The sequence below is a fragment of the Acipenser ruthenus genome, chromosome 4 (assembly GCF_902713425.1).
Source record: "Acipenser ruthenus chromosome 4, fAciRut3.2 maternal haplotype, whole genome shotgun sequence".
NCBI classification, from domain to species: Eukaryota; Metazoa; Chordata; class Actinopteri; order Acipenseriformes; family Acipenseridae; genus Acipenser; species Acipenser ruthenus.
In genome coordinates, this window is record NC_081192.1 from 106,318,461 (window position 1) to 106,341,637 (window position 23,177).

The 23,177-nt window shown below is 39.8% G+C and overlaps 1 protein-coding gene across 1 annotated transcript in view; it reads left to right on the forward strand.

The window, feature by feature from the left end:
• The first annotated feature begins 27 nt into the window (after positions 1-27).
• LOC117399815 (tetratricopeptide repeat protein 21B-like) overlaps positions 28-23,177 on the forward strand; it is a 32,286-nt gene continuing 9,136 nt past the window's right edge. The window contains exons 1-20 of the mRNA XM_033999198.3: positions 28-452; positions 907-1,036; positions 1,236-1,346; positions 1,622-1,788; positions 2,846-2,968; positions 3,083-3,240; positions 3,799-3,883; positions 5,861-5,959; positions 6,424-6,616; positions 6,710-6,807; positions 7,799-7,999; positions 10,350-10,479; positions 11,275-11,432; positions 11,563-11,778; positions 11,920-12,158; positions 12,420-12,492; positions 12,589-12,699; positions 20,031-20,169; positions 21,226-21,332; positions 22,848-23,036. Coding sequence (XP_033855089.3) covers positions 426-452; positions 907-1,036; positions 1,236-1,346; positions 1,622-1,788; positions 2,846-2,968; positions 3,083-3,240; positions 3,799-3,883; positions 5,861-5,959; positions 6,424-6,616; positions 6,710-6,807; positions 7,799-7,999; positions 10,350-10,479; positions 11,275-11,432; positions 11,563-11,778; positions 11,920-12,158; positions 12,420-12,492; positions 12,589-12,699; positions 20,031-20,169; positions 21,226-21,332; positions 22,848-23,036 — 2,754 coding nt within the window. The 5' untranslated portion in view covers positions 28-425. The remainder of the gene's footprint in view (positions 453-906; positions 1,037-1,235; positions 1,347-1,621; positions 1,789-2,845; positions 2,969-3,082; positions 3,241-3,798; positions 3,884-5,860; positions 5,960-6,423; positions 6,617-6,709; positions 6,808-7,798; positions 8,000-10,349; positions 10,480-11,274; positions 11,433-11,562; positions 11,779-11,919; positions 12,159-12,419; positions 12,493-12,588; positions 12,700-20,030; positions 20,170-21,225; positions 21,333-22,847; positions 23,037-23,177) is intronic.

The following is a 23,177-nucleotide window of genomic DNA, read 5'->3' on the forward strand; positions in this document are numbered from 1 at the left end:
GTGGATCCAAAATGGCGCCAGTTTCATAGTAAGGGCATCCTCGAAAAATGTTTATTTATGTATGGGTGCTTTTTGTTTTGAGAGCAGCTCTCAACAATGAACTAAGGCATTTGTCCCTTTGCTTAATCATATGATGCAAATAAAAAAAAAAAATTCTCCATTTTCATTATTAATATTTTGTCAAACGTGTTGCCGTGGTTATATCGAGTCCACGGCTAGATGGTAAAATTCAAAAACACTAAACGAACACTCTGCTCGTTTGGTCTGTAATCGATGTTTGTCCCGTGCGCTGAGCGGTTGAAGTTGCTTAGCAACCAAAGACGCCAAAAGCAATCTGACAGACGCAGCGAAGGCGCATTATTTATAACAAATAAAATCAAACCTGGCAATAATAATATCACACAAAATCACGAGAACAAATTGAAATGGCGGACACTGACCCAACATGTTTGGTATGTACAGTATAGCAACGGAATTGATTTGAAATTCAAATGCAAGTTTACTTATAATTGTATTACCTACACGTTCAGAAGTTGGTTCATTTCAGTTAACAGCTCACATCATGTGTATATTAAAATGGAAAGCACTTTCAGTTTCACAGTTTTTAAAGAACACATTTTTTAAACTAGATTTTTTTTTTCTTTTCCAAATGCAGTGATCTACAAATATCTCAGCTTGAGGTGGTGTATTGTTGATTTCATAGCCTTTATTACAGTTAACACACCATGTATTTACAATCAATATGTGAAATCATTAGTGCGTTTGGTCCCATAACTGCTTTGTAAACCGGATGGCACAGTGTAAAACAAAACAAAGGCAATCCACTGAACAGAAGGCTTTGTGTGTATTTACAGTCAACCATTGATATAAATCAACCTTTCTCAGATATCTTTTTGTTTTGTTTAGGCATCCCTTACTTACTATTGCCAGGAGAAATACTACCGACATGTAATGAAGATTGCAAGTGAATATCTGAAAAGCTACATCAACGACCCAGTGCTGCTGTTTTTTAAAGCCTATGGAATATTAATGGAAGGTAAGTTGAAATACATTGATGTGGAAGGTAAGTACACTATGCAAGATCATTCAACTGACATATTTTTATGCACATACACAAAAAATTACAATAAATGACAATATGTTTGCACAAACCTTACCCAGAGTGCCAGTATTCCATGGGAGTGAACTTGTCTTTATCTTTTTACATGATTCTAACCACTGTTCCTCCATCACAGGTCGTACCCAAGAAGCCATTAGAGAGTTGAATCAAGTAAAGCACAAAACAGATGTGTCCCTTTGTTCCACTATGGCCCTCATTTATGCTCACAAACAAAGTGAAACTGTTGGTGGGTATCTGCTTCGTTGTTATATATTTAACATTATAGAACTATGATAGTGGTCTCTATTCACAAATATTGAACTCACGAGTGTGCGTGAAACTTCAAAGACTAAACAGCAACTATTTCTGAATTTCAAATTTCAATGTAAATCATCATGAAAGAGTGAAAACAATTATGAATGAAACCAAGAAGAGGTTAAATAGTCAACCCACTTTACTTTAAAGATACTGAAGGAGATTGTTTTCATTTCATATAAATAATGACGTTTTGCTTATTAAAAGACCGAGATGCCGTTGTGGAACTAGAGAGTGAATTGAAAATAAACAGAAAGACTGCTCGAGAGAAGCCTCTGTACTATGCTGGGATGTTTCTGTGGCTGTTGGGGCGCAGTGACAAAGCCAAGGAGTATATTGACAGGATGCTGAAGATTGCAGACTCATCAAGAGAGGTTGGTAGATCCTAAAATCCATATATACTCAGTGTTGGGGAGTAACACAGTCCAGTACATGTAATGCATTACTGCAATCTGATTACATTTTGTAAGTAACTTGGCACTGTAACAGTTCCGTTTTCATAACATTAAAAAAAAAAGCAGAATGGCTAATACATAACGTGGAAAAGAGCTTCAACAGTGCAATTCACAGCGCACATGCAGTAATGAGCAAATCCATTCAAATGGCTAAGCTGAGTCCGGGGGCGCTTCCTACGACTGGAATGGAGTACCCATCACCTGGAACCCCAAAAAAGGGCGGCGCACAGATAATTCTCAGTTGACAATTGGCAATTACTGCAATACACTATTTCAAACATAGCAAAAACCTTGACTGGGTTTTTGAAAAGTAAATTTCAGAAATGTATTCCTGAACATTTTGCCATATTGCGTTAATTTGAACACAACCCCAAAATGCATGTATTATTTTCTCTCTCTCTCTCTCTCTCTCTCTCTCTCTCTCTCTCTCTCTCTCTCTCTCTCTCTCTCTCTTTTTCTCTCTCTCTCTCTCTCTCTCTCTCTCTCTCTCTCTCTCTCTCTCTCTCTCTCTCTCTACGCACGGGGCGGGGCACCCTGCCACATGGTCTCAGTCTGTAGCTTACGTTTTTCACATTCAGAGGATGCAGTCGCTTGTAATATGTGTTATCATGCTAGTCCTATGATGTAATAATTCTCACTGAAGGTATGGGGGTGGGGGGTGGGTTTAGATTGATACATGTATGAATGTTAACGTTATATATTTGAGAATATGTTTGTATTATAAGATTGCATGTTATTTGAAAAATGAATACCAATATTTATTAAAACATTTTTTTTCTATAATTACTGATATGATTTGTTGCCTGTAACATTTTTTTTTAATCAGCCCCTGTCCTGTCCTTACCCAAGGTATATGGGTTTGACTTGGAAATTATTGGAATGTAGAATTATGCTTACCAAAAAGAAAAGCATGTCAAGTGATTGCTTGCTTTAAAATGAATTACAAATGAAATGTTCCATTTCCAATTGTGTGCAGGGTCTTGTTCTTAAAGGATGGATAGAACTGAACTCTGACAAGGAGTTTAACAGAAACAAATCCATCAGATATTTTGATGACGGAGTACAAGACTCGAAAGATGCGATTGGCTTGATGGGAAAGGTATGCACTGTATATCTGACATCTACTTGAACAGTGAGTCGTGTGTGTTTAAAAGCATACACTCCAAAGAGATGAAGCAATAACTTGTTTTTGTATCCGATGCTCAATCTACAGGTTAAGTATTTCATGAAAAGACAGAATTATGCTGGAGCCCATGAAATTGTGAATCAGATTGTTGTCTCGCATCCCAGTTTTCTGCCATCACTGATCATAAAGATGAAGCTGTTTCTAGCACAACAAGATTGGGACCAGGCGCTTGAAACAGCCCAGAGGTAAGTACAAAATAAACAGATTGAAGTATTAACAAACAAGACCTAACCATATATCTATATTTGTGGAATTCATTTAGAAATGGGCCAAAAATAGATATATTTCCAGGCCTCATCATTTATTAGAATTGTGAATGATTACCTCCTTGTACATTACACTTAAAAACAAATTCGAGCTTACGTGACAGCTGCATGGTGCTGACATGTGACTGACGGAGCAAGCCCTGCTAGTGTGGATGTGCTTGCCTCATTTAGAGACCATGCATATGTATGGGGGTTTGGTTTATATGAACTCATTTATTAATGTTACTGTATTTATTTCAATGTGCTGTTTGTATGTGTTGGTTGTACACTCTATTTATTTTGATTTATCACAAGCCCAGGGACTTCCAATGTAAATTAGCTTATAGCTAAGTCTGGGTACAATACATCTTGTGACTTGTCATGAATGTTAAAAATTGTACATTGTCCCTGACAAAGAAAAAAAAAATAGGCTGAACCTCCAGGATGCTGAGTTCTGTTCACAAAGACAATGCCATCAAGTGTATTTATATTTTCCAGAATTCTTCAGAAAGACAGGACTAATGTGGACGCTCTCCAGACTCTGGTGGTTCACAGACTTGCAAAGGATGGCAACCTTGCTAAGGTGAGTAAATTAAACATTTCCACAATACCAAACCAATAAATTTTTTATTATTATTATTGTTATTATTATTATTATTATTATTATTATTATTATTATTATTATTATTATTATTATTATTATTATTTAAACAAGCAGTGTAAAACTGAGAATAAGAGAAAAAAACTGTAGGGTTTTTACATATGCACACAAATACACACACACACATATATATAAATGAGGTTTTTAATAATAGATGGGCTTCAAATGGGAAAATAATTCCATCTACGTTTACCAAAGGTCGAGTAATTTATAAACTCACAAAAACCAGAGATGGCATTGTTTTCCTGTAACTCATTGAAGAGGCACATATATTATTTTTTATAATACATGGATACCCTTGTGATGCTGATATTAAAGAAGACGAGGTTCAGCAGTACAGCTGGGGTTTTTTAAATGTAAGTTAATGTTTCAGTGCTGTACAGACGTTTTATGTCGTTATCCGTTAGTGCTTCAGCTTTATTTGGATGATCGTCTTTACCTTGTTTTAATTCCCCGTTCCTCTCCAGTTTCTCTGAGATACGAATGTACCAGCTTTAAATAATTTTTTCGTATTCTCATTTTGTTGATCATTAATGAACATTTCTATACTGTGAGTGTTTTCGAGTGATTGAAAACGAGACGTTTTGTGATTGAATTGAAAGTGATGGTCTCGAGGAGTAGAATGGGTCAAAGTTCAAGTATATTTTCCTCTAGAGGAATTATTACTACTGTGGTATTATGCCTTTTTTTTAATGGATCAGGATGCAAATATAGCCTTCATCCATGTATTTTATATATATGTATGTGTATGTATATATATATATATATATATATATATATATATATATATATATATATATTTAGGCATCTTAAACAACTTCTAAAAAGTCTCATGCATTTTACCATTTGTGGCTGTGTGTTCCTTTTCTCTTACTATTTTTAATTAATTGCATGTGTGGCCTATTAAAGTAATCAATTCAATTAGACAATCACTCATTTGCCTATTTTGACAATTTTCCAAGATTTTCAGTTACAATGGTTTGATTTCATATGCACAACAAATCAAAACTACAGAAGCAATGGGGTGTTCTAATACATGTGCACACTGCTGAACTACAGAAGCAATGGTGTGTTCTAATACATGTGCACACTGCTGAACTACAGAAGCAATGGGGTGTTCTAATACATGCGCACACTGCTGAACTACAGAAGCAATGGGGTGTTCTAATACATGTGCACACTGCTGAACTACAGAAGCAATGGGGTGTTCTAATACATGTGCACACTGCTGAACTACAGAAGCAATGGAATGTTCTAATACACGTGCACACTACTGAACAGCAGTGTGGAGTAGTGGTTAGGGCTCTGGACTCTTGACCGGTGGGTCGTGGGTTCAGTCCCAGGTAGGGGACACTGCTGCTGTACCCTTGAGCAAGGTACTTTACCTAGATTGCTCCAGTAAAAACCCAACTGTATAAATGGGAAATTGTATGTAAAAATAATGTGTTATCTTGTAACAATTGTAAGTCGCCCTGGATAAGGGCGTCTGCTAAGAAATAAATAATAATAATAACTACAGAAGCAATGGGGTGTTCTAATACATGTGCACACTACTCTATACATATATCTTTATACATATATAAGTAGCTATCAGCTTTTCATAAACACCCCGTAGCCTGTAAAACATTCTCACTGTTTACTGTTGTTGCCTCCTGTGCATTCCATAGTGCTGTGAATTTGTAAACACAGCTGTTGTTGCTTAGATATTATTTGTTCTGGTGACTGGGTGCTGGTATAAACCTGTGTCATGCAGGTACATTATTAGTGTGTGTGTGTGGGCGTGTGTGTGTGTGGGCGTGTGTGTGGGCGTGTGTGTGTGTGTGCGTGTGTGTGTGTGTGTGTGTGTGCGCGCGCACACTGCAGCATTTTATCAAAACCCTTCTTTTCACACTGTATCAGGCTGCTGATTCTGTACGAGAGCTGATTAGTGCACTTGAGACTGCTGAGCCTTGCAATGCAAGTCTTCACCTGCACATCATAACTCCTATTAGCAGACTGGTGAGTCCTCTTCTTTAATGGCAGCAGTTGGTGCTTTAGTGCATTCTCTAGCTATACAATAACTGCTTTTGTTAAGTTAAACTTTTGTGATATATGATACCCCCTGCAGTCACTGTGTGTATAATTGTACCACGATAAGCTTCCTGTCTATGTATCTATTTTATAATGCTTAAATGTTTTTTTCAACGTTTTAACAGGGCAACTTCTCGTACTCCATTGAGTTCACACAAACTGTTTTAAAATTTCTAAAAATTCAAACAAAAAATTGTGACCGAAAGGGATATGTTGGATTTACAGCGTTTTTATGCTTAAGTTTACAGACCACAGTGAATCTGTCAGTATCATGTTTTTAATACATTTCATCTTATAAAATTAAACCCTTTTAATCCCAAATTTATGAGGCCTTTTTGGAGTAAATAAAAACATGCTGATGGTATTTCTTTGGCTTTTGTTTTGTGCTTCAGTGTGGAAAGAACCCAGCAATTCAGTCCCAGATATATGGGTTAGCTCAGCGTGCATTCCTGATGGCTCCCACTGATGCAGACATTGCAACTGAGGTGGGCTACCTGCTCACCCTGCAGGGCAACATCCAAGAAGCTGCAAAATGGTACTCAAATGCAGTGAACCTGGATGGAAATAGTTTACCTGCTCTAGCAGGTGATTCAGCAATACCTCTTTGAATATACCATGGGCCAAAGTTCACTTGTTCTTCATAATGATAATAGTAATCATGCTTGCTTTTCCACTCAGGCATAATTCGATGCCAGCTCTTGGAAGGACAGCTGGTGGAGGCAGAGCAACAGCTGGAATTCCTCAGGGAAGTTCAGCAATCCATTGGGAAGTCAAGGGTAAGGGGCTGCATACTGCTGCTAGTTTACAGTGCTGATCATTTTATGCTAATTATACTAAATGTATTTGAATATCCATGCTTACTCGCACACATCATTCACAACACATTACGCCAGTCCTTAAATCACTGCACTGGCTTCCTGTTAAAATCAGGATTGGTTTGAAAATTCTGCTTATTACTTATAAGGCCCTTCATGGTTTTGAGCCTTTATATTTACAGGAGATGCTGGTACCTGATGCTCCTAGTCACACCTTGAGATCAGCAAATGCTGATGCTGGTACCTGATGCTCCGAGTCACACCTTGAGATCAGCAAATGATAAACTTTGGTAGTTCCAAGAAGTGGTCTTTGTTTATTGTAAAGTACCCTGGGATGCTTCAGATGAAGAGTACTATATAAAAGCACATTGTATTGTATTGTATTGTATTGTATTGTATTGTAATATTCCATTAGAACTTACATTTTTTAACCTATAGGTATGCAGCATGTGTTGAGGTTGCCCCTTCTCCAGAACATAAGTTTCTAAACTCAATTGGCAATGATGGTCCTCCTATTCTTTTTAATGGGGGTATGTGACATCACAGCTGATGTGGTATCTCAGGACATTCAGAACTACCACCTCATCACTAGTCAATACATCACTACTTTATCGCCCTCAGTAACAGTGGGACCAGGAGAGAAGTTAGTTACACAACTGAATATACTGTACCTATACCAGGCGTGCACTGTTGTTTCAGGGCTGAAGTTCTAGTGCAATGGTACCCTGGCTTTTATTTACAATTTCAACTGAGAAAATGGTCCTAGTGCTCGTGCATATTTAAAACTGCAGTTTTAAATACTGTACACTTGGTCTGCCCAATCATCAGATCCCAGATGAAACCGGTCTTTGTTGAAGTGAAATTTACCAGCACCTCCAGGTATGCAGACCCTGTCTCATTTGCTTCGTAGACGATACAGATGATGTGCTGAATGTGATCTATTCATTGTCAGGAAGTGGTGTACCTTCAGGCAGTACTGGCTTCCAAGCAGGGCCAAGATGAGGAGGCAGTGAGCACCCTGCTGAAGGAAGCTCTGGAGCTGCACTTCTCTGCCCTGGAAGGGCTTCCACTGGGAGGGGAGTACTTTGAGAAACTCAACCCTGCCTTCCTGCTCGAGGTAGTGAAAGGGTATTTAGACTTCTGTCCAAACAAGGTAAATGAAAAAAAGAAAAAGCAATGGAGTATTTGAAAAGCACAAAAGGGAAACTGTCATGCAATGTAATCTCTATTCTGTGGTTAAATACGGTCTATATCCAGTATTAATGTATTATCCCTGATGGGGATGAATATTCCAGAGATATAGGGGGTGTGGTGAATGCCTTGGGGGGGTGTGGTGAATGCCTTGGTGTGTGCACATGTTATATTTGTTTCAATTATATGTTGGTAAACATTGTTGTAATGCAAATTGACTGGATATTCCTTTTCACGTTACAATGAACTGTAAATATGTTATTAATATTTGTGATATATATATATATATATATATATATATATATATATATATATATATATATATATATATATACAGTGCCTTGCGAAAGTATTCGGCCCCCTTGAACTTTGCGACCTTTTGCCACATTTCAGGCTTCAAACATAAAGATCTGAAACTGTATTTTTTTGTGAAGAATCAACAGCAAGTGGGACACAATCATGAAGTGGAACGAAATTTATTGGATATTTCAAACTTTTTTAACAAATAAAAAACTGAAAAATTGGGCGTGCAAAATTATTCAGCCCCTTTACTTTCAGTGCAGCAAACTCTCTCCAGAAGTTCAGTGAGGATCTCTGAATGATCCAATGTTGACCTAAATGACTAATGATGATAAATAGAATCCACCTGTGTGTAATCAAGTCTCCGTATAAATGCACCTGCACTGTGATAGTCTCAGAGGTCCGTTTAAAGCGCAGAGAGCATCATGAAGAACAAGGAACACACCAGGCAGGTCCGAGATACTGTTGTGGAGAAGTTTAAAGCCGGATTTGGATACAAAAAGATTTCCCAAGCTTTAAACATCCCAAGGAGCACTGTGCAAGCGATAATATTGAAATGGAAGGAGTATCAGACCACTGCAAATCTACCAAGACCTGGCCGTCCCTCTAAACTTTCAGCTCATACAAGGAGAAGACTGATCAGAGATGCAGCCAAGAGGCCCTGATCACTCTGGATGAACTGCAGAGATCTACAGCTGAGGTGGGAGACTCTGTCCATAGGACAACAATCAGTCGTATACTGCACAAATCTGGCCTTTATGGAAGAGTGGCAAGAAGAAAGCCATTTCTTAAAGATATCCATAAAAAGTGTCGTTTACAGTTTGCCACAAGCCACCTGGGAGACACACCAAACATGTGGAAGAAGGTGCTCTGGTCAGATGAAACCAAAATCGAACTTTTTGGCAACAATGCAAAACGTTATGTTTGGCGTAAAAGCAACACAGCTCATCACCCTGAACACACCATCCCCACTGTCAAACATGGTGGTGGCAGCATCATGGTTTGGGCCTGCTTTTCTTCAGCAGGGACAGGGAAGATGGTTAAAATTGATGGGAAGATGGATGGAGCCAAATACAGGACCATTCTGGAAGAAAACCTGATGGAGTCTGCAAAAGACCTGAGACTGGGACGGAGATTTGTCTTCCAACAAGACAATGATCCAAAACATAAAGCAAAATCTACAATGGAATGGTTCACAAATAAACATATCCAGGTGTTAGAATGGCCAAGTCAAAGTCCAGACCTGAATCCAATCGAGAATCTGTGGAAAGAACTGAAAACTGCTGTTCACAAATGCTCTCCATCCAACCTCACTGAGCTCGAGCTGTTTTGCAAGGAGGAATGGGCAAAAATTTCAGTCTCTCGATGTGCAAAACTGATAGAGACATACCCCAAGCGACTTACAGCTGTAATCGCAGCAAAAGGTGGCGCTACAAAGTATTAACTTAAGGGGGCTGAATAATTTTGCACGCCCAATTTTTCAGTTTTTTATTTGTTAAAAAAGTTTGAAATATCCAATAAATTTCGTTCCACTTCATGATTGTGTCCCACTTGTTGTTGATTCTTCACAAAAAATTACAGTTTCATATCTTTATGTTTGAAGCCTGAAATGTGGCAAAAGGTCGCAAAGTTCAAGGGGGCCGAATACTTTCGCAAGGCACTGTATATATATAGGCAGTGAAAGAAAGTGAGATATGTTAATCTAAATCCTTGGCAGATTCAAATGGGGGGGGGGTACTTTTTGTGCCAAAAATACATCAAATGGTTACAAATCCTCTTGTTGCAAAACAAAAGTCTACATTGAAATAAAATGCAGGTTGTTATCTGTGACTCATTTTGTGAGGAGGTAAGGTGAGGTAACCTTTTAAAATAAGGCTCAGCTGAAAATACAATTACAGTACTGTAGGACAAAGTGACCATAGTCCGAGTTTCAGTGTAGTCGTGGACTACCCTCTTATCTCTTCCTTCATCCTCATGTGAAGTTTATAGTCTTGTTCCTTTTCCTTTTTCAGCCCTGGATCCCTGGCCAGTCCTTGCCCTTTGTGCTGAAGCACTCAGCTATGATCCTAGACCCAGTGGTTAAAGCTGCCCCTGCTCTGCTGGAAGCTGTCTATCTTTTGGCCAAAGTTAAATATCTCTCAGGTAAGAATTCTTCAGTGTTATACATGCTGTGCCTGTCTGATACATCACCATGGCTGTTTTGGGTCATATATTTGTAACAGGCAGAGTTGTATGATACCCTGCTGTCATGGATTGTCCTGTCCCCTGTCGGTTAGATGAGATGAGGTTAAACGTTTTATAACCACGAATGCAGACGAGTCTGGCGTTTTTGTATTGTGGTTAAGATGCATGCTTGTGGTGTGCAGGGTCACCGGTTTGCACCCAGCCTCAGCCCTGTTACATATTCATAGATTTCTGTAGACACAATTTAAACCTTGAATAGATGCTGGTTGTGTTAGTCACACGATCACTTCAGTCCCTCATGCCTTCATAGTTGAGTTACTCAGGGTAAATCATTTCTAAAAATCAATACAATAAAAAACGCCCTCTCCCTAGTACATAAATAAGCCACCGTATGTAGTGTATACAGTATTGCACATGCTGTGTCCCAATTACTGTTCCAATTATTGTTGGAGGGCAGTATCTACATTATATACATGAGATGCAAAATCTTGTCTACAGCAATGTCATTTCTCCATTTATGGCATTGTGCTCAGATGGGAGAAACTCCCTTACTGAGCCACTAAGACTCCTTCATACCTTTAAATAAGCTTCTTTTCTTATTTGGGTCCTGGACTATGGGGATTTGTTCCAGATACTGATGACCGTACCTGCTTAGTTTCTTGGATATCATGAAATTAGAATCTGAGGTGTGTATCTGTGTAGAGTTCATCTTTGGAGAGTTGTTGTTTTAGTTCTTTACACTTTTGTCTACAGGTGATTTTGAAGCAGCCCAGAGCTGCTTACAGCGCTGCCTGGAACTCGACAGCACCTTTGCAGAGGCACACCTTCTAATGGCTCAGGTTTACCTCTCCACGGGGGATTTCAAACAGTGTTCGCACTCTCTGGAGATGGCTGTCAGCTACGACTTCAAGGTAAAGCCCTACCATAGGCATGGCTAGCTAAGGTGGGACCTTCTTGATAAATATAAAAACGGCTCTTCTGGAGATCAAACATTTTATTTAAACACACTGTAATTCTTTCTATTCCTTTTTCCCCCATTAGGTTAGAGAACTACCTGTTTACCACTTCATCAGAGCCAAAGCACTTAAGAAGACAGGCAATCTTCCAGAAGCCATCAAAACCCTGCAGATGATCCTGAATCTGCCGGGGATGAGGAGAGGTGGAGCTGGGAAAGCAGCAGGGGCCCCCAGCAGCTCTAGCGACCGTGTCTCTGTGTACCTGGAGCTGGCAGAGGCTCTGTGGCTAAACGGGGAGCAGGTAAGAAAAGAACAACAAATAAATGACTTTTAATCGTACTTTTAATTATCCCCTTCCAGACTCACACAAGGTTCTTCAGTCTTTGCTTGCCTCAGGCTGTACAGTATTTCTGCAGTTGAAGAGCAAGTTTTATTCCCACAGCATGAAGCTACCAAGATAATGCAAGATGCCATTGCTGAGTTTACTGGAACCCCTGATGAGATGCGTGTAACTCTTGCTAACGTCGATTTAGCCTTGAGCAAAGGAGACACTGAGACTGCTTTGAGTGTACTCAGAAACATCACACCCACTCATCCCTACTACACTGAGGCTAAAGAGAAAATGGCAGATATTTACCTGCATAAACGGAACGACAAGGGACTCTACATTGGATGCTATAGGTAATTGAAGGGCAATTCCGTTTCTGTACTTAAGCTTCTTTATAAATCACAAATCTTACAGCTCATCTTAGTTATGATAAATGTATAATATGAATGTGTATGATTATTATTATTATTATTATTATTATTATTAACAGTGAATATGGAAAAGAAGAGTATATGTTATGTAACTTGTAATAGCACAGCTCAATGTATTACTGTAGTTGTGATTTAAACTTGGGATAGCAATGAGATTTTGTTTTCTTTGTATCATCTTTGCAGAGAATTATGGGACCGGGTGCCAGGTGCACATTCAAGTCTTTTACTGGGGGATGCTTATATGAAAATCCAAGAGGTATTAATATTCATTTCTGTCAGTTCATATATATTCAACAATTCAAAGAGTCAACCTTGTCATGGCTAACACTTATTGTATGCTGTGTATTTCCAGCCTGAAAAAGCCATTGAGATGTATGAACAGGCACTAAAGAAGAACACAAGAGATGCAGTCCTGGCAAGCAGGACAGGCCAGGCTTTAGTTAAAACCCACCAATATAATAAGGTATCATTGTGACATGCAGCTGACCTTCAATTGTGAGGGCTTGTTGTTAGCAAGTGAGCATGAAGGACATATAGCGAGAGTATATATATATATATATATATATATATATATATATATATATATATATATATATATATATATATACAGTGGCTCTCAAAAGTATTCACCCCCTTGGACTTTTCCACATTTTATTGTGTTACAACATGGAATCAAAATGGATTTAATTAGGAGTCTTTGCCACTGATCAACACAAAAAAAGTCCATAATGTCAAAGTGAAAAATAAAATCGACAAATTGTTCTAAATTAATTACAAATACAAAACAGAAAATAATTGATTGCATAAGTATTCACCCCCTTGAGTCAATATTTGGTAGAGGCACCTTTGGCAGTAATTACAGCCATGAGTCTATTTGGATGTCTCTACCAGCTTTGCACATCTGGACACTGCAATTTTTGCCCATTCTTCTTTGCAAAATTGCTCAAGCTCCGTCAAGTTGGATTCTCAGTTGGATTGAGGTCCGGGCTTTGACTGGGCCACTCCAGGACATTGACCTTTTTGTTTTTAAGCCACTCCAGTGTGGCTTTGGCTGTATGTTTGGGGTCATTGTCCTGCTGGAAGATGAATCTTCTCCCAAGTCTCAGGTCTCTTGCAGACTTCAGCAGGTTTTCCTCCAGGATTTCTCTGTACTTTGCTGCATCCATTTTGCCCTCTATCTTCACAAGCTTTCCAGGCCCTGACGCAGAGAAGCATCCCCATAGCATGATGCTGCCACCACCATGCTTCACGGTAGGGATGGTGTTCTCAGGATGATGTGCGATGTTAGGCTTGCGCCAAAAATAGCGCTTAGCATTTAGGCCAAAAAGCTCTATTTTGGTCTCATCAGACCATAGAATCTTCTTCCACTTGGTCTTAGTCTCCCACATGCCTTCTGAGTTTTTTTCAACAATGGCTTTCTTTTTGCCATGCTCCCATAAAGGCCAGTTTTGTGAAGCACCCGGGCTATTGTTGCCATATACACAGTGTCTCCCAGCACAGACGTGGTAGACTGTAACTCCTTTAGAGTTGCCATAGGCCTCTTTGTGGCCTCCCAGACTAGTGCCCTTCTCGCCCAGATACTCAGTTTTTAAGAACGGCCTGTTCTAGACAGATTCACAGTTGTGTCATATTCTCTCCATTTCCTAATAATGGACTTTACTGTGTTCCGGGGGATATTCAATGCCTTGGAAATGTTCTTATATCCTACCCCTGATTGGTGCTTTTGAAGAACCTTATTCCGGATTTGCTTTGAATGTTCCTTCGTCTTCATGATGTAGTTTTTCTTAGGAAATGTACTAACCAAGTGTGGGACCTCCCAGAGACAGGTGTATTTAACCTGAAATCATGTGAAACACCTTAATTGCACACAGCTGGACTCCATTCAACTAATTATGTGACTTCTAAAGACAATTGGTTGCACCAGAGCTTATTTAGGTGTGTCATAGCAAAGGGGGTGAATACTCATGCAATCAATTATTTTCTGTTTTATATTTGTAATTAATTTAGAACAATTTGTAGATTTTATTTTTCACTTTGACATTCTGACCTTTTTTGTGTTGATCAGTGGCAAAAACTCCTAATTAAATCCATTTTGATTCCATGTTGTAACACAATAAAATATGGAAAAGTCCAAGGGGAGTGAATACTTTTGAGAGCCACTGTATAGATAGATAGATAGATAGATAGATAGATAGATATACACTGCTGTGCTAAAGTCTTAGACATGTTGCATTTTTCTACTCTGATGCATTATGAGCATCAACAATTTACTCAAAGCCTCCACTAATGTTTTCTACTATTATAACAACCTTGACGTGCATAAAGAAGGAAAAACATTGAGTGAAATCAATCAATCAATATTTATTTAATATTGTGCCTTTCATAGTGGACCACCATTACAAAACGCATAACAGCTTGCATCACTTGATTTTCAAGGTGTGGTATCTGAAGCATAATCAACAAGTACAGAGAAACATCATGTGTAATTGACAAACCCAGGACTGAAAGACCCAGAAAGCTGTCTACCAAGGATGAGCAATACTTGAAGATAATATGGGCAGCAGTGTGGAGTAGTGGTTAGGGCTCTGGACTCTTGACCAGAGGGTTGTGGGTTCAATCCCAGGTAGGGGACACTGCTGCTGTACCCTTGAGCAAGGTACTTTACTTAGATTGCTCCAGTAAAAACCCAAATGTATAAATGGGTAATTGTATGTAAAAAATAATGTCATATCTGTATAATGTGATATCTTGTAACAAATGTAAGTAGCCCTGGATAGGGTGTCTGCTAAGAAATAAATAATAACAATATCTTTAAGGAATAGAAAGAAGGCAAGCGTTGAATTGACAACAGAACTGGCAGAAGGCACAGGTGTCTTTGTCCATCCATCAACAGTCCAAAGCACCTTTGACCATTGTTCCATAGTCCAATTTCTGTGTTCTTGTGCATCTTTTAGTCTTGTTCCCCTTTGTTAACAGAGGTATTCTTACTGCAACACATCCTTTAAGTCCTGATTTCTAGAGTAACCTTCGTACTGTTGATGGATGGATAACAACACCTGTGCCTTCTGCCAGTTCTGTTGTTAATTCAATGCTTGTCTTCTTTCTATTCCTTAAGGATATTATCTTCAAGTATTGCTCATCCTTGTTAGACAGCTTTCTGGGTCTTCCAGTCCTGGGTTTGTCAATTACACATGATGTTTCTCTGTACTTGTTGATTATACTTCGGATACCACACCTTGAGAATCAAGTGATGCGAGCCATTTCACTCAATGTTTTTCCTTCTTTATGCAAGTCAAGGTTGTTATGTAGTGGATTTACTCTCCTCTATCCAAAGAGACTCAGGATTCAGGTTGATTATCAGCTCCAGATATTTTAATCAATGTATACAAGGGAAGAGTCTTCAAGAGACTGTTAACACAAGTGGGTTTACAGTTGATATTTATACAGTTTGTACAAGCTGGAAAGTAGGGTGTGACTGGTGTCTGTGTTACCAGAAAGTTCAGTAGAACAATGGGATGGCCAGTAGCACAAGATAAGATCAAAACAGAGCCAGTCTTATCAGAGGGCCTTGGGTGGGGGGCAATATTGTCCAGAAGCTTGGGGGTTTAACTGTTAGGCTTTAGCTGATGTAATCACTGTCTGTTGTAGACTGAAAGGCACTTCATATTCAGTTAAATATATTTTGTCAGAATTCCATAAATTTCCTTCACAGTCCCTCCTTTTTGGAGCGTCGATAATTCTTTATCCGAAGATACAAAACCAGAGGTCACCAGTACATGGTTTGTTTTAGCGGGGGTCGTCTTTACCACAACCCGTAAACCCGCTCAGTCTTCTCTTCTGATCCTTGTTCTCCTCTTCTCAGTGGAGTGTAGTCTTGCTGGTTTTAGTTCTCATGTCCTCCTGTAGGCAGGTTGCGCACCATTGCAGCTGTTGTGAGGTCGGACAGTAGTGTCCGTTGTCGCTTCAAGATGTATTTCACATAGCAAACAACGACCAATGATACAATCAATGCTACCGCGGCACAGACAGAGGAAATGTGTCCTGTCATATTCCACCAGTCTGCCCAGTCAGTCCCGACATTGCCCCCTAGCCCACACAAGATTCCCCATCCACAAGTTTGTGCATTTGCCAAGATAATCTTGCCTTGGTTACCAGCCAGTGATGCTTGTGCTTGTGCTACTGACACCCCTTTCCCAATTTTATTCAGTTCCTCCTGTATGTGGTGCAAAGCTCTGATTAATTGTGTGGGGTGTACCGTCGCCAGCCAAGCAGAATCCTGGTTGATGAGGGTACTTACATTCATGTCAGGGGTAGGGTGGATTGTTAGATGGCCAATTTGTACAATCCCTTTGGGTTTAAAACACATACTCGACCTCATTTTGCAAGTTTCTACCTTATTCCTGACTGTCATGCTACCTGCAGAGGTCACCAAGCACCAAGTACCATTTCAAGGTTGTGCACCTTTTTCATATCCATTTGTATCGAATATTTTAGCAGTGAGCATAATTTTAGAGGAGTTAGTACTACCTAAGTGATCACACAAAATATTTACACCAAATTCAATACATTCTGCATTTTGCAGATATACAGTGTTACCACGTGTGGTGTTCCCTACCCACGCTGCATCTGGAACAGCCACTCGTTTTCCCATAAAACCCCAACACTTTCGACCCTAATGGCCTTGCCTGCGGGCTCTTTCCCCACCATGTATGGTACAGTTATTGTAAAACATAGTCCTTCACATCGTTCAGTATTAGTTACAATGTTATCCTTCAGAGCGGATACCACTGGGTATCCGCTCTTCTCTAGTTGTTGTAATACATCATCTTTCCAGAGGGGGGAGAGCCACCCTCTGTCTAAGTCCCTAATGGCAAGCATTACATCATGTGTTAAAGAAAGACCTAATCTAAAGCAATTTTCTTCTCTTATAGTTTGACTAGCATCATGTTCAATTGCTATCATTACCTTCCTAACAATATTTACAGTCATTCGTTTCCCTTGAGCCAAGATTTCAGATGCAGAAACCAGTTTCTGAACCTCGTCCGGTAAAGACTGGTCTCTGTTCTGAGTCCTGCACGACATCAAGTCCAGAATTAATTGCCCCAGACCAGCCTGCCACGTTGTCAAGGGGCCCTGATTTGACCCTTGATCCTGCGTTGGCCTGGTAATATATATATACACATACGTATATACACATACATATATATATATATATATATATATATATATATATATATATATATATATATATACATATTTTCTCTTTCAATGTATCATTCAACAATATTACATTTAGGGCACCTGGCATAAAATTGCCTAGCTTTACTCCAGGCCCACTCTCACTAATGTTTTGTGCTATGTTATTCCTGTGTATAATGTTTTGGTAAACCCCACGGGAACAAGCCCATCTCGGGTACCTGGCCATACATCAGAACATTCTGGTTTGGGCATATTCATTTTGCATCCAGGTGCGTACACACCTCCACTGTGGCGTGTCAATTCAAATAAAATACCCTGTGTTCTGTTCAGGGGTGAGCTACACAGACACATGTTGTTACTCTTTAGTTATTTATTAGTGTAATACCTCCCTTTGGGATAACCCCCCAATTGCCATATTAACACTCATGCAGTCAGATGCCCTGTCTTGTTCCTGTTTCGTATGGCTCCTATTTACTCCACAGGGACACTCTAACCCACTAGAATTCTCTGTCTAAGTTATCACCCAGTTATAATAGTAGAAAACACTATTGGAGGCTTTGAGTAAATTGTTGATGCTCATAAGGTATCAGAGTAGAAAAATGCAATATGTCTAAGACATTTGCACAGCAATGTGTATATACAGTGCCTTGCGAAAGTATTCGGCCCCCTTGAACTTTGCGACCTTTTGCCACATTTCAGGCTTCAAACATAAAGATATGAAACTGTAATTTTTTGTGAAGAATCAACAACAAGTGGGACACAATCATGAAGTGGAACGAAATTTATTGGATATTTCAAACTTTTTTAACAAATAAAAAACTGAAAAATTGGGTGTGCAAAATTATTCAGCCCCCTTAAGTTAATACTTTGTAGCGCCACCTTTTGCTGTGATTACAGCTGTAAGTCGCTTGGGGTATGTCTCTATCAGTTTTGCACATCGAGAGACTGAAATTTTTGCCCATTCCTCCTTGCAAAACAGCTCGAGCTCAGTGAGGGTTGGATGGAGAGCATTTGTGAACAGCAGTTTTCAGTTCTTTCCACAGATTCTCGATTGGATTCAGGTCTGGACTTTGACTTGGCCATTCTAACACCTGGATATGTTTATTTGTGAACCATTCCATTGTAGATTTTGCTTTATGTTTTGGATCATTGTCTTGTTGGAAGACAAATCTCCGTCCCAGTCTCAGGTCTTTTGCAGACTCCATCAGGTTTTCTTCCAGAATGGTCCTGTATTTGGCTCCATCCATCTTCCCATCAATTTTAACCATCTTCCCTGTCCCTGCTGAAGAAAAGCAGGCCCAAACCATGATGCTGCCACCACCATGTTTGACAGTGGGGATGGTGTGTTCAGGGTGATGAGCTGTGTTGCTTTTACGCCAAACATAACGTTTTGCATTGTTGCCAAAAAGTTCGATTTTGGTTTCATCTGACCAGAGCACCTTTTTCCACATGTTTGGTGTGTCTCCCAGGTGGCTTGTGGCAAACTGTAAACGACACTTTTTATGGATATCTTTAAGAAATGGCTTTCTTCTTGCCACTCTTCCATAAAGGCCAGATTTGTGCAGTATACGACTGATTGTTGTCCTATGGACAGAGTCTCCCACCTCAGCTGTAGATCTCTGCAGTTCATCCAGAGTGATCATGGGCCTCTTGGCTGCATCTCTGATCAGTCTTCTCCTTGTATGAGCTGAAAGTTTAGAGGAACGGCCAGGTCTTGGTAGAATTGCAGTGGTCTGATACTCCTTCCATTTCAATATTATCGCTTGCACAGTGCTCCTTGGGATGTTTAAAGCTTGGGAAATCTTTTTGTATCCAAATCCGGCTTCAAACTTCTCCACAACAGTATCTCAGACCTGCCTGGTGTGTTCCTTGTTCTTCATGATGCTCTCTGCGCTTTAAACGGACCTCTGAGACTATCACAGTGCAGGTGCATTTATACGGAGACTTGATTACACACAGGTGGATTCTATTTATCATCATTAGTCATTTAGGTCAACATTGGATCATTCAGAGATCCTCACTGAACTTCTGGAGAGAGTTTGCTGCACTGAAAGTAAAGGGGCTGAATAATTTTGCACACCCAATTTTTCAGTTTTTTATTTGTTAAAAAAGTTTGAAATATCCAATAAATTTCGTTCCACTTCATGATTGTGTCCCACTTGTTGTTGATTCTTCACAAAAAATTACAGTTTCATATCTTTATGTTTGAAGCCTGAAATGTGGCAAAAGGTCGCAAAGTTCAAGGGGGCCGAATACTTTCGCAAGGCACTGTATATATATATATACAGTATATGGCATTTGTATCTACTCTTGGAAATCAATTCCACTGGCTTAGAATTATTTTCAATCTGCCATTGACTTTGCCTTATGCAGTCTGTTGATTGGGGGAACCCATTCTTTCTTATAGTACTGGCTTTTAAGGCTCTATTCTATGTTTAGATGTCTCCATATTGTGTTAAGATGTTAATAGTTTGTACTGTATGACTTTAATTTGTTTCTTGTTTGACTTAACAAACATGGTAAGATGCACACAGACGGGATTGTTCTTTTTTTATGTATTTACTGCAGTGTTTTCATTTGGACGGTCTCTTTCAGGCTATTAATTACTATGAAGCAGCGTTAAAGATCAAAGGGCAGGATTTCCTGTATCATGACTTGGCAGAGCTGTTTCTGAAACTCAAGCAATACGACCAAGCCAAGAAACTTCTTCAACAGGTTTTGGAGCATGACTACGGTAAACGTTTGTATGGCAGTGGTGCATTGTTTTTATTTTAGTGACACAGCGCACGTCCCATTCTCTGAAACAAATCCACAATCTGATCCTTCGTAGTGATTGCAAGTGCTTTCGTTATGACAGATGTGATTACTTAATCACTGATGCTTATTACTTTAGTCAATGCAAAAACGTAAGCACTGGTATGTCTTCTAATATACACAATTCTTTTTGTTGATCTAAAGCTGAGGGAACACAAAGCCACTTTGTGGTTTGGAACTTGGTTTCAGGATACTAGGTTTCAAGCCACTCCATGGCACACCAGGTGAGACTTGGGGTTTGATACAGTTAGAGACCCTTTCACACTGGCATTCCTACCTGGGTCCGGACCCGGGTTCTGGGTATCCGGGTCACAATCCCACGTAATGTGAAGCCACGTACCTGGGTCGTACGCGGGTTAACCCGGGTCCCAGCGACCCACCTCAGGATGTGGGTCAACACTCTTTGACCCTGGTTGAGCGAGATAAAATGCATGACGGCGGACGAAATAACAAACAGCCACGCCTGCGTGAAGGCTTCACTGCCGCAAGGAATGTTTTGGTTTTTCTGTTTAGCCATATTTTAGTTTCTTGAGACACACCACAAGCCAGCTTGCAGCAGGGATGAAGAAACATTTGCTCTAATCAACATTTGGGCGGACGGTTCAATCCAGAGAAGCTTGGATGGAAGCGTCAATAACAAGCTGCTTCCAGGGCACTGATACGCGCATTGTGTACTTGCGTCTGTCACCCAGGTCAACCCTGCTTTATCAAAAGCAGTGTGAAATCACGTACTCGATCCACATGACATGTGTAAACAAGGGAGCATGCCAGTGTGAAAGAGGCGAAAGTTGCCTCAGACTAGGTCCCCTGGTCTCCTGGAACCAGGTTTCAAGCCACTGTTCCTAGTGCATGCTCTAGTGAAAAAGAAGATTTGAAGTCTTTCAATCAGTTGTTTTTTGTTTGTTTTTTTGATGAGTACTGCTACTATGTACTGTGATGAACCTTCTAAACACAATTTTTTAAATGTGTGTTTCAGCAAACGATTTGACTTTGATGATGAATGGCGTCAAGTATTTAATTCTTCTGGCAAAGGTGTACACACAGTCAGGAGACCTGAAAGAGGCTATAGAAACATTAAGCAAGGTAAAGGAATGAGTAAAACAGCCCACACAGTCTAACATAACTCATGAGCAAAAGCTTTGTGAGTAGAACCCTTAGGGATTGTGGCAAAGAGGTTAACAGTGTGCAGGTGCAGGTGATCAATAAACAGGCAGACAATGATAATACAGGTTTATTTTGGAATCCAATTGCCTGATGGCGAAACAGCAGTAAATAATAACAATGTTAACAGGCAATACAGTGGCGTGTATTGCTCTGTTTTAATCCACGGGTCCCGAAATAATAATAGTCCCGTTCCTAAACACCCACACGTAACACAGACACAAACACAAGTCCACAGTGCGTGCTCTAGTGCTCGTAGTCAAAATACAGTTCCGGATGATACAAATTCCAGTGATGTTGTCCGGGTTTAGTGCTGGCCTTTGGCAACAGCTCCGGATCGTGTTAGCCGTCTAAATACAAGTACAATTTAGACATGACAAACAAAACACTCACGGTTCACAATACATTTCTCCTCTCGGTCTAGCATTAACTATAGCAAAGGAACAGATCACATCACTACACCCCCTTAAATACCGTCAAGCATGACCCCTTGGTTAACGAGTGCAACCGCTCCTCCAATCCGTGGATGCCCCATCGTTTCCCTTCCGGGTCAATGATTTAGTGTACCGTGGCTCCGCCCCCTTTCTAGATGGCCGACTTCCGCCTAACCTTGGGCATTAAATGTTGGGCCATCCAGTCCAGGCTACTCTGTTCCCTTTACACAGCGCCCTCGCAGGCCGGGAGGGAGATCTAACACCAAGAATCATTCGATCTCTGTCACAGTTATCTATTTGCAAAATGTTTTAGGCTTGGTTACATGGTGCGATATGCAAGCAAATGTGTAGCAATGTGTAGAAGTAACTTGGTTAAAACACAACTAACCTTAGCCCTAACCCTAACCCAGCAGGCGATGATGGGTAAATAGAAATAGACTAACAATTGTACTTTGAAGAGACCATTTTGGCCATGTCCAGTCCTATCACTGGCATGCGACATTGCTTTGTTAGTGTGCTGGCTATTCTCCTACCTGGATATCCCTTCTTAGTTGCTGACATCATTATTGATTGCATGTGGCTGTTGAGTGCTCCCATTAAACACGGTTTGTTACTCAGAAATGTTTTATTCCATGTCACAAGTGAGCAGTTTACACCTCTATTTAAAAGGCGATAAATTCATATTAACAAATGAGAAAAAACTTAAGCGTGCTTAACAAACCTTAAATTAAACTACTGAGATTTTTGTTTTGTAAGATATGACAGGATTTCATCCTTTCTTTAAAACATAACTATTTGACAATAGGTCACTAAGTGTCAATTACCCTTTACAAAAAAAGGTATTTGTCTAATTATGCTCACAGTGTCTTCCAGAGTGGGTGCAAGCCATTGTGTTTGTATCATGGAGACATACAGTCCAGTTTTATAGAAGAGAGTTGAATAAATAGCCAGGTAGCATTGTCCAGGCTTTGTTTTTCAATCCGTTCTCTTTTTTTCTTGTTAGGCTTATGATGTTCAGTCCCGAGTTCTGAGACGTCTCTCAGTAGATCAGCCGGAGAGGATGCCCTCCCAGAGAAAAGTGGCTTCTTTAATATGTTCTCAGATAGCCCAGCAGGGACAGGCTTTGAAGGAATATGAAATGGCTATCAAATATTACAAGGAGGCTCTGACGTACTCTGAAGCTGACAGCAAAGTCAGGTTTTTTTTTTTAATACCTACTGTGTATGAAAAGTCCTAATAAAACCCTTAAACCTTTTTTTATGCACATTTATGTTTAAATCGCTAAAACCCTTTTCCTGTACACATGTATATATACAGTTCAAAATCAGTATAT